This window comes from Paroedura picta, chromosome 7 (genome assembly GCF_049243985.1).
Source record: "Paroedura picta isolate Pp20150507F chromosome 7, Ppicta_v3.0, whole genome shotgun sequence".
NCBI classification, from domain to species: Eukaryota; Metazoa; Chordata; class Lepidosauria; order Squamata; family Gekkonidae; genus Paroedura; species Paroedura picta.
In genome coordinates this window covers 80,619,047-80,637,300 of record NC_135375.1, presented here as the reverse complement: position 1 = coordinate 80,637,300, position 18,254 = coordinate 80,619,047, and the positions used below count along the sequence as shown (strand labels likewise).

The 18,254-nt window shown below is 40.3% G+C and overlaps 1 protein-coding gene across 2 annotated transcripts in view; it reads right to left on the bottom strand.

Annotated features, from left to right (window-relative positions):
• Positions 1–18,254, bottom strand: part of ADAMTSL1 (ADAMTS like 1) — a 555,547-nt gene that overhangs the window by 469,790 nt on the left and 67,503 nt on the right. For both annotated transcript variants that reach the window (XM_077345150.1, XM_077345149.1), the window contains exon 2: positions 10,721–10,843. In XM_077345150.1, coding sequence (XP_077201265.1) covers positions 10,721–10,843 — 123 coding nt within the window. The remainder of the gene's footprint in view (positions 1–10,720; positions 10,844–18,254) is intronic.

Below are 18,254 nucleotides of genomic sequence, written 5' to 3'. Positions count from 1 at the left end.
TTATTTGGCTCTAAGCAAATACCTCCAGGAGCTTCTTGCTCAAGAATAACACTGGGTGTCTGTCTATTAGGTTCACATAGAATCACAGAATCATGCAGTTGGAAGGGACCTCCAGGGCCATCAAATCCAACCCCCTGCAGAATGCAGGAAACTCACAACTACTTGCCTACCCACAGTAACCCCAATTCCATGCCTAAATGATGCCTCCCCACTGATTCAGTTCAATCCTAATCACATTGGAAACATCCATGGTTACACGCAATAATTTTACAAAGTCAGGCACCAATGCAATGTACATGTTATCAGATCTTTCAACCTTTGGAATGCTGTTTGGTATTTTGCCATCCAGTTTGCAGTGATCAGTAGAGCCTTTTTAGTCAGCTCATACAATGGAGCTTTGATGACACTTCAGTTAGGGATGAACTCCTATAGCAGGCAACCAAACCCCAAAAGGATCTTACCTGGCACTGAGCTAGGGATGCTGCCTATTCCCTGATGGTTTCTAACCTGGTACCTCTGGTTTGATGATTCTTCTTTTCACAATGTGTCCACTTTACCTGCCATAGCACAAATGTGCTTTTACAATCAGACCAGCTTCCCTTATCTGGTACAGGACAATGGCCAGGTGTCAACCCAGCTCTCTGCTGAGCTCCGGCTAAATATGCTCATGTGATCACTGTCAGCTTGAGTGAACTGACCCAGACTCTCCAACAGCTATTAGCCTCTGGAAGAGGACAGAAGTATTTCTAAGGGCCATAAACTGGCCTTGGTGATAGAGGTGGCTTTGGGTTGGGGTCCAGTGGCAACATTTTCACTTGCCAGAAACTTTTGGTAAAGTCTAAGGTGGTGTACTGTGCGCCCCCTTCCAGAGTTTCTACCCCTCGCTCAAGGCTCATTTTGATATCCCATTATTTATTGTATTGGTCTAAATGACTGTAAATAAAGTACTGATGCATAATCTGATGGTTTGACCATTTCCTGTTCACTTTTGCCTGTTTCCTATCCAGAAATTCAGGTGGCTTTTCTGACTTTTCTTCATCTCTAGATTCCATAGCAATTCACAAAGAAATAGACAACTTACATTGGTTCAGTTTCTGCCTGCAGATATGTCACCTGCTCAATTACCTTTTTTTTGTTTCATGCTTTCTTACTGTGGAGCTTCTGTTTTTTTCTGTTACATCTTATTGTATTTTCCATTAGCACACAGTACGAAAACTTTGTAGCAGTTGTACCATTGTGAATCAGCAAAAGACAGACCACTTTACACTGTGGCAAGTTTGTTTCTTAAATTCAAAGGGCACAGGAATAATTAGACCCAGGGAAAAATTGGTGCATTTATCTAGTTTGCTTGCACAGTTTGAGTTTTCCCACTAAACTCACCAGACAGTTTTTATAAATAAATAATCCCCAGATAAGAGAAGTGTCTTCTCATTGTTGTGCTAGTCTTATGTCACAATAGTTTCTTCCAACTCATTATTGCTTTATTAGTCTCCATAACAGGGATGTTTTCCTAAACGACCAGGAGGTATTTTGCACGGAGCCAAATAAAACAGTTTTAAAAAACAACCAGTTTAGACCACTGTATTATACTACAATTGTTGTTCTGCATTGAAGATAGTCTGTTGAAAAACTACTCTGCAGTGCTTTCTTCATGGAACAGTTCATAGCCCTGGCCCCTGTAATTTTGCCAGCTCCACTTGCTATACCCTATTAGAAACTCAGTGACATGCTTTTTCTCTAATGCAGTCACTAATCTGCATAACCAATGAGCTTCTCTGCATGACTAATAGAGTGCCTGAGGCAGGCAGGAGAGAAATGAATAGGTGAAAAGCCTCTTTCAGAAACAATGCTTAAAAGGCGCTTAAAGCACTGAAGAGGCAGTTCACCATGCAGAGCAAAATCAGTTTTGCGGAGTAAATTAACTCTCCTGTACAGAGATCATAAAAATCACAATGTATTTAGTGAGTTTTCACCAGCTTTTCCATCATGCAGAAGAGGCCAAGAACAGAGTACATGCCTTGCTTAGGAGTGATAATGGTGGTGTAACTGAATCAACTGTGCTTGAGGTGATGTCCACAATCACAATATAATACTGTGTAAATGTGTGTGCTAGAATTCCATCCCATCTTTCAATGTGAATGTAAAATTAAAAAATAAGAATTTGTTCATATCTTTGTACAGAAGGGTTTCCTGCATTCAGAATGGTGTGGATGAAGTTTCAGATTTTCCTTTACAAATCAATAGAAAGAAAGTTTGTAGAAAAAATGCAAAGACTGGATTTTAAGAAAACCAGACAAAAAGAGTTATCTTTTTAAAGTTTCCCTATTGAAATCAAATCTAGAGAATCAACATACTCCTACACAGTTTCCTTCTCAAATTTCATGTTATTCCAACAAAGCTCATACAAAAGACAAAATGTTATGTAGTGTCTAGTAATAGGCAATTAAAATATTAAACAGCTATCAATAACGTGATTGTTAAGCCAAGCAAGTGAACATTTCCACTAACAGCAGCTCTCAATATGCTCTCAAAGATATAAGAGTAGGGAAAATAATGCAATAGTGAAGTTCACCATAGGTCTGCTCAGTTCTTGTGATAGTTGTCCACAAGCTTAGAAATCTTCCTGTTCCAGCTAGATATCTTAGAGTGCAAAACTAGGAAAATAGTCAAAAGGATGCAATAAATGGAAATATTTGTTATTGTGGGAGAGTCAGTAGAGCTCACTGTGCAGAGAAAGCATATAAAATAGCCGATGTGCATCCACACTGAGGACACAAAAATTAAAATGTCTCCAAGTTTATTAGTTCAATATAAGGGGCTATATTAAGCTGACATTTATAGTTAAGCAAAGTTATGACTGACTCCCTGAAAAGTTTGCTTGCAAGCTAAGTTGAGAACATATTAGTAAGTTTTCCTACTGTATGCTTTATTTAAACCAAAAAGTTATTAAAGATTTTGGCGCACATTCTGAAAGATATTAAAAGAGCTGATGGAGGAATGAAAACTATTTGAACAGGAACCCAACCCACTCATATACGACTGCAGAATGCTATCATGAAAAAGAAACATAGAAAAGCTTCTAGAATTGTACAAGGCCAGGACTATATTAACTATTATGCTAACACTCAATGCCACTTCACACTTTCATGTTCGGCATTCACTGACTATAAACATCGTGACGTGTGAATAAGCCTTTAAATGTGCGAATAAGCCTTTAAAAATATATTGTTTTCATTATTACAATTGGCCTTTGAGGAAAGAGTTCTACATAGAATCTTTCAGTCTCCCTCAGATAATACCAGGATGTATAGATGCAGCTGTGGCAGCAGCCTTTGTTACCAAGATTGGGATACTATGGAACCATTCCACCGGGTTTGCTTGCCCTAAGGCAGTATGCTCAAAAAATCGTACTACTGCATGCATATTATTTCCTTCTTGCTATCTGAAGTCCTGTGATCTGCCTCCTGTGTATTGTGTGTGTGGATCTGCCGAGGGCCAAGCTTGAGGCCCAAGACAGGATCCAAACAGTTGTGAAAGCAGCCAATGCACTGCAAGGCTTCCCCGCTGCAGGAGCCAATCCATTTAAATCAATCAGGTGCAGTTGAGCCCAGATGCCGGAGATCTTTTTGCGTTCAAATAATATGTAAGTTGGAGTTTTCTCAGGGGTTTCCAGTCTTGTTGTTTCTTCTTCAGCATCAATAAAGAGCTGTTTGTTTGTCCAGTAGCCAGGCATTTTTTCATAAGAACCTACATATTTTACACTTTGCTTCTCAGGTTTCTTCTCTCAGACCACCTGATTTGCTCTCCCTTCAGCCTGGCACCTTACCTGGCTTTTTGAAGGTTACCAGGACTAGTTGAGTGGGCCAGTCCTGATGTCATTGATGGTGTATCATTTAAGACCCAGATATTAGAAGTGTTGGAGCACCCTGCTCCCTGACACCAATATCAAATTTCAGAGCAGAAGGGAACTTTAAATGCTCTGATTACACTGAACATTTGCTCTTCCCTTCTTTTAAATATTCTCTGATGAATTTGTGGCCTGGACAACATGGATTATCTTCACTTGCAGGTATACTGAATTATACCCTCTTCTGATGTAGGGTTGTCCTCACAATGGAGTGGAATAGTAGTATTCTGTATTATCCCATTGGCTTCCTGGCTTCATTGTTCTTGAAGATGGGTGTGAACTGTCACTATTGGGTGGTACCAGGACCACCACTGCCCCTTCTCTTATTGGTTAGGTTGGTCTCTTGTGGGATAGGAAATTAGAAAATAGTGCATAACACAAGTTTTAATACCTAACTCTCTATTCCATTACCTCTATAAAGTATTTCATTATTTCTTAGTAACATTTGTATCTCCATTGAATCACATTACCAATGTTAACAAGAAACAAACTATATTCTAGGCGTAACACTAAGAAAAGGTAGCTAATAAACAAGGAAATGTCACATTTCCAGTTCTTAAACATTATTCCGAAAAGGGAAGGGACCCACAGAGATTCTTCCAAAGACCAGAAAAGCTCCACATGAATACTTCAGCCTTATAGAGGGGGAAAAAGAGCAATTGCACAACTAATAGCCTTGTAAAAACTGTAGCTTCCATTGTTTCATAGTGACTGGACCAAAATCAGGGTAATTTCCAAAGTGTGGACAAGGTTAATAGCTCTGACTTTATGAAGACTACTTCCCTTTCTTTTTTGTCAACTTGAGTACTGGGCCTAGACACAATTTTGGCAGACACAGAACTTGAATTCCAAGCTTTGGAATGTAATTTTCTTTTCAGCAGTGATATCTTGATTGGCTGTTTAACAGAGAAAAAAATAGCAGCAGTAATATGCACTGGACACGAAAGGGTCCTGTTCTTAGAAGGACAGATAAAGAGCGTTCAAACAAATACTGACCAAAGAACAATATTCAACTATTTATCACTACATGAACACATCTTGAAACATGAGTGAGTGGAAAACTGGTGATGATAACTAGTATCACTTTAATTTCTTATGATTTCATACATCTTTCTAAACTTCAAATCAATGTGAACAGAGGTCTCTTGTTTTTTTACTACTCCTGACCCAAAAGGGGAGACCAGCAAATTAATTAATTAATTAATTAAATGGTTCAAAGCAACATCTTTCCAGACAAGCATTATATTTTAAACAGCAGCTATCCACATACCTCTGGGGGATTCATAAGAAGAAATAACAGTTATTCCTCTTGCTTATTGCCATATCTGGTCCACAGAGATCTATGACTTCTGAACATGCAAGTTTTATCTAACAGCTAGTGAAATACACTTCCTGTCTGACACAAACATAGTGGTTCTTCACTTCAATTAAATGGTCACCACCTTTTCACTCCTAGTCCCACCCACTCTCCACACTGGATGAGGACAAGAGCTACTACTTGGGTACAAAGCTATGATGTGTGCATTATGAGCAGTCTGGTTGCTTCCAACTTATGTTAACCTGATGATAAATTAAAGACCTCTAAAAAGTCCTACATTAACAGTCTTGCTCATGTCCTGCCAACTGAAAGCTCTGTCTTCCTTTATTGAGTCAATCCATCTCAAGTTCAGTCATCCTCTCTTGCTACTGCCTTCAACTTTTCCAAGTATCATTGTCTTGTCCAGCATGATTACTGCCTTGTTGTTCTAACAAATATCTAGGAAGCAGATGGAACTGGAGCAAGTTCTCTATCAACTTGCTCTATAGGCAAAACTGCATATATTTTTCTGGCAACGATCCAGGTGGGTTTGACAAGCTGGGATAAAATATGGTGTGGTCTGATGCATCATGGGTGAAAGCAAAGGATCAAAAGGTGGAAAGGGAGTCAAAAGAGAGACAGCTAACCCCAGCTAGCTCAAAATGCCCACATTATTCAGTAACTAAGATAATTACAAAACTGAATTATAAAAGCATATACAGTGTTCCCAAAAGGCAGGTTTTGTTTTTAAATCTAGAGGCATGGAACCTGTTTTGATTTGGCGGGCATTAAATCCTTGAGTGTATGTACACTATTATTGTACATTTCATCCTAGCTTGCAAAAATTATTTTTAAATTCTAAGTTTCTATTGAATGCTTAAAATTGAGGGTGTGGGAGGGCAAGCAAGCATACCCTGGAGGAAACATGGTATCCATTGCTGGGCTGCATTCTTTAGTACAATTTTAGTTATTAGTTTAGCACAAGATGGAATATGATAAAGAGGGGGGGATTCTTCCCCCTGGCCAGCAGAGACTAGTTAAAGTTTCACATTTCTGAGGTTAAAGCTGGGAGCGCTATGCATCAAATTCTTGGTTTCTGGTACTTGTAGAATCTGGGGCCTACAGGAGCTAAAGGACTTCATGTCTTAGCTCATACATGCCAGGAAATGGTGTCGCAACGACCGGAACTGGTAAAAAATGTTATGTTCTACTTTAGACTGCAAGTGGAGATTCACATTTGGTTCAAAACACCTTGCAAATATAAAGTCCACATGCAGAAGTAAAACATTTCTCCCTGCTGTGGTTGCTGGAGATGACCGCTGCATGGATTACCATGGCTAGGTGCTCTGAAGACAGATAGGACGCTAGTCACTTCACCTGGTGCAGATGGAAAAACACTGTGCAGGCTACTTTGGTGACCTCCGCCTCTATCGATACGGAAGTGTTAATGGTGATCCAGAAATTTCTGGCCTCAGATGAGATTTTTTTAATGGCATTTTGCTCCTGGACTAATTTTGCTATTAGAATATCCACTGTTGCTAAACAGTTTTAGATCACAGTGCTATCAGTAAACAAAAATGTCATTTGTGGGAGACAGACCATAGTCTAGGATGGGCTATAGATCATTGCTGGAGTCTTTTCAGGTGGTAACTATAGCTGACAAGCAGTATTCTGTTCTTTTTTCTTTAGAGCTTACCCTGCAGTAGCATACTACTCAGTACCAGTCTGCTACTCCTTTTCTCCATTGAGTAGGTTGTATTTCAAGAATTTTGATTATGTTTCCTACATGGGAGTCCCTGTTCCATGAACAGAAATAAATGTAGCTGTGTCCAGGGCTTGGCTGCAGACAGAACTGTCTGTTGTAGTTTGGTTGGCAGCTGGAACTATTAAAATACATACAGCCAAGAGCATTACTTTGCATTGGAAATGTATTGTCCATAATATAGCTGCACTACTGCAGAAGGTGACTGATAGTGGAGTGGAAGCTGATGAAGTCCTGATAAGGGCTTACTTCCCAGGAATCCAGAAAATAAATGTAATACATTTATCTCAAGCAGACAACTGCTGAATGGGAACAGGAAACCTCCCGGAATTTGTGACAAAACCAGGACATTTTACCTACTAGAGATAAAATAAGTATGACCATAATTTTCTTCTCATCCATCAGAAACAATACTTAGAAAACTATTTTGGATGATTTCAGGGGTCTGTGACACACTAGTCTTACAGTGGTCCCCAACCCCCGGTCTGGAGACCAGTACCGGTCCATGGATCAGTCATTACCGGGCCATGGCTCCTCTTCGTCCTCCTCCCTGGCTGTTGCCTCAGAGGCTGCCCTGCCACTCTGCCGCCAGCTCACCTTTGGTGCTCTCCAGCAGCCGCCATAGCTGGGGCTCCCTCTCAGCGGGCGGTGGAGAGTTAGGGGCGGCGGGAAAGCAAGCTGAGCAGGGGCTCAGCCAGCAGCGGCAACAACATCCCTCAGCAAAAGGCAAAAAGTGCACTTCAGCTCAGCTGTAGAAATAGTGAGGCACACTGAACCCACAAGTGAGCAAAATGAATTAGAAATAGATGTCTTTGCAACAGAGAGCATTAGGGCAGTGGTCAAGAGGAGAGGAGTAGACTACCCCCCTCCTCGGGACTCAGTAAAATTGTCAGGCATTGACCGGTCCCCAGTGATAAAAAGGTTGAGGACCACTGTTGTATAATATTCATAAACAGTTGCTCATATGGCTGCCTGTGTGATCAATCAATAATTTGAAGTACCACTGGGGAAAAGGAGTTGTTTTTACTTCAGACTGCTAATCGGAAACGTATTATGTGTATGGGAGGAGTTACAAGTAAAACAAGTAGCAACTTTGGTGGACCTAGCTGCAAAGCTAATATAGTAATTAAATATTATTAAATCCTAAATATTAATATGTCCTATAAAACATAACGATTCTGCACTGAGCGGGGGGGTCTGTTTGGCCCCTTCATGATTCTATTATTCTAATATTTTATAAGGTAATCATAGCATAACTATAATTTGATTTTTCTAATCTACAAAAACAGTAACTTTTCTTTTAAATTGAAAGGTCCAGACAGCAATATAAATTGATCTTTTAAAAATATGTATATTGCTACACAGCATCTGAATGAGAATTTGCTGATGAATATTTTCTTAGTAGAAATCTTCTGCACAATACTAACGGTCATTAACCCTATACAAATATTCTCACAATCCATCACAAAACTAATATATTTCAAAGCAACAAGAGGCCAAGCCTACAGAACAGGAACAAAACTAACAAAAAGGTTGCCTGCTAGTCTAGGCAACATGGCATCCAATGCACAGAGATTCAAGCCACACATCATTAATCAAAGTGACAGTTAATTGTATCATCTTTACAAAGAATCTTTATTATCTTGGCAGCATTACTTGATCTACCACAACACTCACCAATGAATTTATACACTTGGTTAAAACAAAGTGTTGATTTTGCCCGATGCGTGAACCCTTTGGGTGGGATTGTGAGAATCCTAGAGAAGTCTTGCTGGAAAACAGATGGATTACCGCAAACATAAGGGATTGTTTAATGCTTCCATTCCCTTTTTGTTAATTAGTTCTTCGACCTAAGTGAGATTTATTCATGCAGCCTATCTCATCTCAATATTCCAGCCAACCATGTTCTTTCCAGTGATAACCACCAAGCATTAGTGCAGCAGAAGATAATTTTCTTCATATTAAATTAATTTCAAAAGTAGGGCAATAAAAACCCAGAAAACTCAAAAATAATACAATATGTAAATTTAGCATATGGGCACATATACTCATTCAATTCCTGTAAGAATTACAATTAATCGCAGTAAACTAAATGCATCCCTATCATACAACAGCTGTTGATAATGAAGACTGAGACATTCCAGATGTTGCCAGGAGTCCAGAAGGTGCTGAAATATGCTAGAATTGGGACTGATACAAGTTATTGCATTGTTGTGATATCCTTGAGCCAACTGAGTGCAACTGATTTACATATGCCACTCCAGTAAACGGTCAGTCCTTTTCAGTTACACTCTGTAAAATATATCCATGTCAGCAACACCCATTTATTTGTGAAGTATACTGCTGAGATGGGTACAACCACATCATATGTTGGTCATGAGAACAGACCTACCATGCTGAAGCAGTTTGACAACACCAGCCATACCACTCAAGTAATAAACTGACTCTTCCAAAAACTGACTCTTTCGTACTTGATGGAAAGTATTTTTGGGTTGTCACATAAGTGGACATCAGTAAATCAATCTAAAGTAAACCAAGTTGATATAACACTGGTCTCATGTTCAGTCACCAACAAATGAAAATGAAAAGTGGACTTACCTGAAGGTTTCTTCACTTCAGTGGGGCAAAGTCTTCCAATACTAATTAGATCACACCTCTTCTCACTCCAAGCAGGGTTATGCAAATCTTTGCATAACAGGACAAAGAAAGGGTTGTCCTTCCAGGCATAAAATAGCCTTCACTCTCAAATAATCAGATGTATGCATAATGAACATTTTATTAACAACAGTAAATCAAGATAGCAAGAACAACTTTGTTTGTACCTGCAATAACCTTTTCCAGTATAGAGGTAGGATTATTGGAGGACTGTGCCCCACTGAAAAGAAGGTAAGTCCAATGTTTCATTATCTTTCAGCATGGGAAGTCCTCCAAAACTAGATATATAATCAAGCTCTTGTAAGAAGGGACCAGGCATTAATTAATTCAACACCCTTTGGAGTACCTTTCATCCAAGGGGACCATCTTTAAAATTCTACTGATCCAGTCTATAGTGCCTAACAAAGGTAAAAAATGAAGACCGGGGGCTGCCCTTCATGGGAGGAGCGAAAAAGGTGGGAAATACTTCTGTGGGCACTATGTTGTGGGCTCTCAAGGTACCACCATCACTTCTGTAGGGAGCTGAGCCAGCAAATCCTTGGCCCATAATGGTCTCCCTGCAGCCTGGACCAATACCCTTAGTCCTACTTCAGCTACTGCCACATCCAGTGCCACAAACAGGGTTGGCTTTTCCTTCAGTTTCTCTTTTTTAAAGATCCAGTGCCCTGAGTCCTTCTTGTTACTTCTTCTCCTCAAGCAGGTAGAAGAGCTTTGCTCTGAGTGTCCTACTGGAGCAGTAAGGCAATCCAAACTGCAAGGACTGTCCTCTTTGCCCTGAAAAGGCATACAAAACTTTTCATATCCCTACCTAGAGTGAAAGGAGGTATGACCTAGCCAGTTTTGGAGGACTTCTCCCAGTGAAGAACAAAACATTTCTCAGTATCTCATGAAATTATGATTATGCACAGTAATCACATCATAAGTGGAAATGAGTGTTTTCTTTTAAGAATAGATTTCATTAAAAAAAAAACTGGCATTACTTCTTTTCTTCCTAACAGATCTGAAATCTCTCCACTGCCATTTTAAAAACAACTATAAATGCCACTGGTAATATTTCCACAGGCAAAAAATAATTCAGAGATAGCTAGGAGGGTCCTACCGGATCATCAAGTTTGTGATTATGAGTCAGCAAATCTGAAAGGAAATCTTCATTGAGGCTCTCTCTCCGAATCAATGTAAACTCACGTAGAAAAACAGCTCCCTGGTTTTCATCTCCATGAACCTGTAAATACAGAATAGCACTTTTTAAAAAAAGATCTTTTAACTTTGTTATTAGTATTATAAAAAGCATAAAAGATTATTAATAATAACTATAATACTCACAAATATAATGGTCTATATGCATTTCTATGTCAATTCACTGTGCTTCCTTGTACTGAATAACCTTCATGATCATAAAAGTAACATTGTCTTAATACTTTCCAACTAGATATATTACTTTCCCTATATTCTTCGTCGACCAGTACTATTTCTGTTTTAAAAACTACAATTTATTTTTTTTAATATATGATGGACTGAGTGCTTGCAACCAAAATCTCATGTGTATAATGAAAACCTGTACACTATTTGTAATTTTATAAGATAAAATAATGTTAGTCCACATCAGGCACTTCAAGATTTAATTCTTGTAGCTTAACAATTTATAACACAGGCCCTCAACATGGTGCCTAAGGGGAGGGTGAGACTTATTGCACAGCAGGGCTTCTGATCGGCTGTGCAGATTTTAAAAATACCTCTTCAGCCACTGTAACACATGTATCATCACTGTATGATTGAAAGTAAGTGGGATATATGCAAGAAAATATTTTTAAATGATATGTTCATTTTTGAGGCATGGAATATTTAAGCCAGTGGTTCTCAAACTGGGGGTCGGGACCCCTTTGGGGTTGAACGACCCTTTCACAGGGGTCGCGGCAGGGCAAGGAGCTTGGCTGTGGGAGCACCATCCACAAAACAGCCTTGTGGGTAGATCGAGATAGACCATTGGTCTCTCTGGAGCAGCGGAAAAAAGCAAGATCAGCATGGTGGGACAAGAGGCAGAACTGAACTGAGAAACCCCAGAAAAAAAACCAATTTATATACAATCATGAACAAGGGATCTTCATGCCATTGGTCAGTTTCAGTATAATTCCTGTGAAAGAACACTTGCATAATTTTATGGTTGGGGGTCACCAGAACATGAAGAATTGTATTAAAAGGTCACGGCATAAGGAATGTTGAGAACTACTGGTTTAAGAAGAGCCTCTTGTGGCGCAGAGTGGTAAGGCAGCAATATGCTGTCTGAAGCTGTCTGTCCCTGAGGCTGGGAGTTCAATCCCAGCAGCCGGCTCATGGTTGACTCAGCCTTCCATCCTTCCAAGGTCGGTAAAATGAGCACCCAGCTTGCTGGGGGGTAAAACAGTAATGACTGGGGAAGCGAATGGCAAACCACTCCGTATTGAGTCTGCCATGAAAATGCTAGAGGGCGTCACCTCAAGAGTCAGACATGACCCGGTGCTTGCACAGGGGATACCTTTACCTTTACCTTTTACTGGTTTAAGAGCTACTATTAGCACTCTAACACATGGCCTTTCTCCCTGACATTCTGCGCTTGCCGCCACCTCACTTGACAACCATTCCATGGTTTGTACCCAACACTGTGTGTGTCAGAATTCCCAAGGTGCTTCATGCTCAAAAAGGTTGGGGACCTCTGGTTTACATCCTCCCACCACTGAAAGCTTAAGCAAAATTTACTTATTTTTGGTCTCACTTTTTCAGCCCTGGCTTCTGTGACTGGTTTGTAGACTATAAAAAAAATCTTTGCAAAGGTTTAAGCTGCTGAACCTTTGTTAGAAAACAGGGTTGCTCTTATGTGTAACTGCTGTTCATCAACTGGTCACCTGTACTGTCGCACATTCCTCCCTCCTGCCCTGTTGTGAGCTCTTAACTAAATCCAACAACTCTACTTCACTCTGGCTGAGATAAAGGCTCTATGCCTCTTCTTTATCATGCTGGAAAAGACAGCAAATAACATGAGAAAGGGATTTTTTGAGGTTCAAGATCCTCTGCAGTGGGACTCCACAAATGGCACAATGATGAAAAGCTATGTTTTAAAACCACCTCTGCACCTACCATTTATCTTTGTCTAACTATTAAGCCATTATTACAGCTTCATAGCAGATATTTGGTATTTCCACCCACAAGGAAAGTCGTTTAAACAAGAAGCAGTAATATTTTGCATAATTACTTTAGATTAAAGTCAGCCAAGTGGGGAAAGAGAGGGGTGGAGAAAGAACCATACCAAAAGTGTAATTAGAAAACCCATGATTTCAGAGTATATACTGGCCTGAATTTTATATTGTAGTAAGCTGGGGGGAATTCTTTAAGAACTTCTCTATGAAAAGTAGAAGTGAGAGCTGTTCATCCCTCTTGAGAGCTTTGGACACTTCTGCTGTAGAATCAGATGTTAAAAAGCATATTTTTATTGTAACATAAATACAACTTTATAAGCATGGAGGATTTAAAAAAAAAAACAGATGCACAGACTTTTGCACTATGCTGTTAACATAGAGGAACACACCCTGTTGTATTACATAAGCATCACTGTGCCATAGCAACAATGAGTACAACATGTATCAGGTGGGAATTAAAACAGTGTGTCAAAAGAAACAAGAGAGTGCCACAGAAAGCTTCCAGCTGGAAAAAAAAGGGCAGTTGTGGCCAATGATAAAAAGTACGGGACTAACCTCAATGGAATTTCTCCCTATCGAAAAAGGCAACATTTTTAAAAAGAAAAAGAAAAAAGATGCTTGTAAATGCAGACTTAATCATATAAAACAGGCTCTCTGCAATAATTAAAGTTTGCTTACAGCTTAAGGGCTGAGGCACACAACTATTTTCTGTGAAGATGTTCATTTCTTTTTCTTTTCTGGATTGCTTTATATGTTTAAGTAATTAATTAGTTTTGCGGCTCATTCATCACAAGCATACATTGCAAAGTTGTGCACCCTGCAGAAAAGCTTACTAGCATGCCCAATCTGAACAGAGGAAAAAAGGTACTTATTGGGAGACCATGTGAACAGGTCTTGATTTACTGGAGTAATTTAGACTGATAATTAGACTGATAATCTTCCAGAATGAGAAAAAAGTACTAAGCAGCAAGAATAATTTGCTAGATAGGACACCAGCAGGATTAGTTTTGCAAAAGACACATTTATCACTTCTTATGTTTACTAATCCACAAGTTGTGTGCTTTGCTGAAGGCAAACTCTTATTGAAAGCTGCTGCTACGGTAACATTGAGGGAAAGGTGAGGTTACCCATCAAGGCACAAATATTACTTGTCATATATGTGGGCATTCTATGCCAGTAGGCTGTATGCATATGAAGCCTTGAAGGTTTCATGATTGTAGCCAATCACAAACTATTTTCACACTCTAAAAATGGACCAATGAACTGAGCCTGTTAAGGACCAATTGGGTTCTTGGATGGGCAAGCCACAGCGTATATAAATTCGTGGTGTGCCTATTTTTCTTGCTCAATGTTTGGAGTTGGTGTCAGATTAAATAAAAGAAATGGTTTTTTTCCCCAAAGAAATGAGTGGTCTGTGTCTACTGAACCTGCAGACACTTCACTAAACAGATTGAAATATCAAAGTAAATAGAAGTAGACACCATGTAAAACTTCCAAGCATCAGCTCTCAATTGTAAGTTGTATTGGTTTAGAAGGCACAGTGTTTTCTTTTCTTTTTTTATTGCTGAACTGTGAGAAAGATGGAATAAATTCAGTGGGGGGGGGAGAGAGAGAGATGCTGCTACTGCTACTGCCAGCTTCTCTTCAAAACTGTTCCTTTCTTCCTGTAGGTAGGCCATCAAAAGCAAGAGGACAAAAGATAATACCCATGTAACCACTAATCAATCCATGCTGCTTTCATAACACGAATCATGGAAATTCACCTGTGACAGGATGAGCTTGCACTTAAAAAGTGCACATGCACAGTGAGCCAACCAAGTCTATTCAGAACTACATCCCATTTTATTAACACAGAAGCTCTGCAACAATGACAAGAAGTCCTGGAAGCGTTAAGTCTCATTTCTGATCTCTTTTAGAGGCCGAGCAGTGACGGCAGGGAGAAGCAGGAGACACAACATTTATAATTAAGAACAAAGAATCTGTGTCTATGGCTAATCGGCATAAGAGCTGAACAGTCCCGGCAGGAAAGAAATTTTTTAAATTTCGGCATGAAATGCCACTCAGTGAGTGGGTACAAATTTCTTATTATAAGGGCTTGGCCTGGCTGACTGGGAGAGCAAATCCAAACATGCTCAAAAGTAACCCTGTTACTGCATCACAAGCCTCTTGCGCAGCAATGTTTCTTGGACAAGGCATGACTTCCTGTTCGGGCTGCAGATGTGTCCGTATTGCTGGCTGCTGCCAAGAGCACTTGCTGATTAGCACTGCTGTGTTGCTTCAAGCAAGGGTGGGTTTATTTTCATAAAAGGGGGGTGGGGTCTGGGAGGAAAAGCATAAGGGAGTGCTGAAAAGAGATAAACATTATTACAGTCACATTCAAGCTACATTTGGATGCCCAGAAAGTGACTGTTAAGAGGAGGATGTGATTGAAGCATATAAAATGAACGTGCAGTGGAAAGAGGGAAATGACAGCTTACCTTTCACACAATACTAAGGTAAAAGGCACCTCATGAAAATTAACCAGGCCAGCATGTTGAAAGGAAAAGGAAACATGGCTTTCATGCTGTACAGAAATGATCAATAACATAATAAGGTTGCCATCTGTCAGTAGGGCCTGGAGATTTCCTGGAAATCCGTATTGCTGGCTGCTGCCGAAAGCACATTAACAGAGATCAGTTCTCCTGGAGAAGAATGGCAGCTTCAGAGTGTGGTCTCTGTGGCATCCCAATCACACTGAGGTCCCTCACCTCCCAAAACTCTGCCCCAAGTCTCCCGGAATTTCCCAATCTGGAGTTGGCCACTCTACACATACGTAAGGTTTTTAAAAAAAAGATGAGCTAAATCTACAGGTGCTGAACAGCCCGAGACTAAGAGTCAAAATTTTACACTCTGTCTATACCAATACCATCTATTTTTCCATTTCATAAATCTGAGTGAATTAAAGTCCTCATGTAGACAGCACAAGTGACCTGGAGTATGCTGTGAAAAATGCGTTCATCCAAGCAGATGCAGACAGGCTCCCAGGTTGGTTACTCCTATTTCTCTTATTCATACAGGCTTATTCATACAGCAGCAGAAAAAGCTTGATATTTACATGCAATCTGCCAAAACACAACCCATCACCAAACAACACAGCTATCCACCCACAAATCAAAGGTAAATCAAAGATTAAGAAATAAAGAACTATACATTATACCCTTATCCATTCAACATGCAGCTTTAATCTCCTGTCAGACTGATCTTTCAAAGGAAGAACCAAGCCTTCAAAGCAGTCCTAAAGCCTGCGTACTGAAGCTCCCTTCTTACTGGCTTCAGGAACTAAATATTTCTTATACACTGGACATGACACAGATGTTAAAATTAACAAGACTGGCACTGAAACAGATATAAAGCGTCTGCTAGACACTCAGATTGCTATATTTAAATTACCAGAACATTATTTTAAAGCTTCTCACTTCTGTAACACTTATAAAAAGCAGGTATAATCTAAATTCTGATTTGGGCCACCCCAGCCCCTGCCAGCACCCGCAGTATCCCAGGGACTGTGGAAGTTCCCGCATTCACATAACACAGGCCTTCCGTGGCCCTGGGCCAGGTCATGCCCGCGCTGGCAGCAGGGGCATGCATAATCAGGGATTTTCCCCAATGCCCCACCGTCACCAGCGTGGGCATTTTGGCCCATGCATAATGGGTCATTTCGAGATCCCAGTACTCACTTTTCAATGAAAAACTCCCCCTTGAAACCGTAACCCCCGGAAATTTTCTCTGAGCAAGGGACTGCAAAACATATGAAGCTACTGCTGAAGGCAGCCACGAAGCAGCAAATGTTAAGACTTTGGGTCAGAGTGTTTCAGAGTTTCCATTCAAGGGATATATTTCATAGACTATTCATTTGAAATCATTAACATAAAATTACTGCATCCATTTTCTACAACTGTGAGAAATGCAATGTCTTTAATTACTTTCCTGAAACTTTGTCTAGGCATTTGTAAATCAAAGAGCTTAATTACTGAACACAGAAGGCTTTAGTTTTACTGGATCATACTGCCACACTGAAGTACATTCTCCAGTTAGTAATTTATGTTGTACTCCGTGAGCCTTGCTCCTGAGTTAGCATGTACAGGACCAGGCTGCCTATTAACTTGAAGAATCTTAAGAAAGATCGCCAATATATGGTTTGATATAGAGAGTTCAAATCAAATTAAACACTGCTCATAATGCCAGTGTAATCATTTCTGCACAGAAAATAGTCACATCTTAGCATGGTAGCCCCATTTCCCAAGGGGCTCTTTATGTGTAAATATATATATCAAACGACATGCGGTATTAGAAGAAAATGAGCTTTTAAAAATACCCTGCCTTTCACTACCCAAAGATGTCCTAAAGAGACTTACAAACACCTTTCCCTTCCTCTCACCACAGCAGACACCCAGTGAGGTAAGTGGGGCTGAGAGAACTGCTCTGTGAGAACAACCCTAAGAGAACAGTGACTAGCCCAAGGTCACATGTTTCTCATGATCTCATTAAACCAACTCATGTGGAGTTGCCAGGCCATAGCCGCCAACCCCTGGAAGAAATACAGCGCAGGCTCTGATGCCCTGATATCAGTGCATTTGCATCTGATTTTCACTGGAAGTGACATGGCAGAGGCTATAGTACCAAACAGGGAGGAGTAGCAAATGAGATCTGAACACACTGGGAAAGTGGGCAAATGAGAACAAGATGCAATTCAATAAGAAAAAGTGTAGAGTTCAACATCTGGGTCACAAAAATGAGAAGCATGCCTCCTAGATGGGGAGATACACTTCTGGGTAGCAGTAAATGTGATCGTTGGGTACGGTCAGCTAAATATGAACAGTGTGATGCGGCAGTAAAGAACGCAAATGTAGTCTTGGACTGTATCAAGAGACGAATCACACCAAAATCACAAGAAGTCACAGTCACAGTGCACACTGCATTGGCCTGACCCCACCTGGCATACTTTGTGTAGTTATGGAGGCCTCACTTCAAAAAGGATGTGGACAAAATTGAGAGGGTTTAGAGGAGAGCAACGAGAATGATCTGAGAACCAAACCCTATGAGGAAAGGCTGAGAGACTTGGAATGTTCAGCCTGGAGAACAGAAGGTTGAGAGGGGACATGATAGTCCTCTTTAAGTATTTGAAAGGTTGGCACCTAGCAGAGGGCAGGGAAAGGTTCCTGTTGGAAGCAAAGAAAAGGATCTGCAGTAATGTGGAGAATGATATTGGCTAGATATTAGGGGGGAAATTTTACAATCAAAGCACGTTCAGCAATACAATTGACTGCCTAAAGAGGTGGTGAGCCTCCCCTCACTGACAGCCTTCAAGCAGCAGCTGGATGCTTTAGGCTGATCCTGCATTGACCAGAGGGTTGGACTAGATGGCTTGTATGGCCCCTTCCAACTTTATGATTCTATGATTTTGCAAAAAACTCTATACAGTTT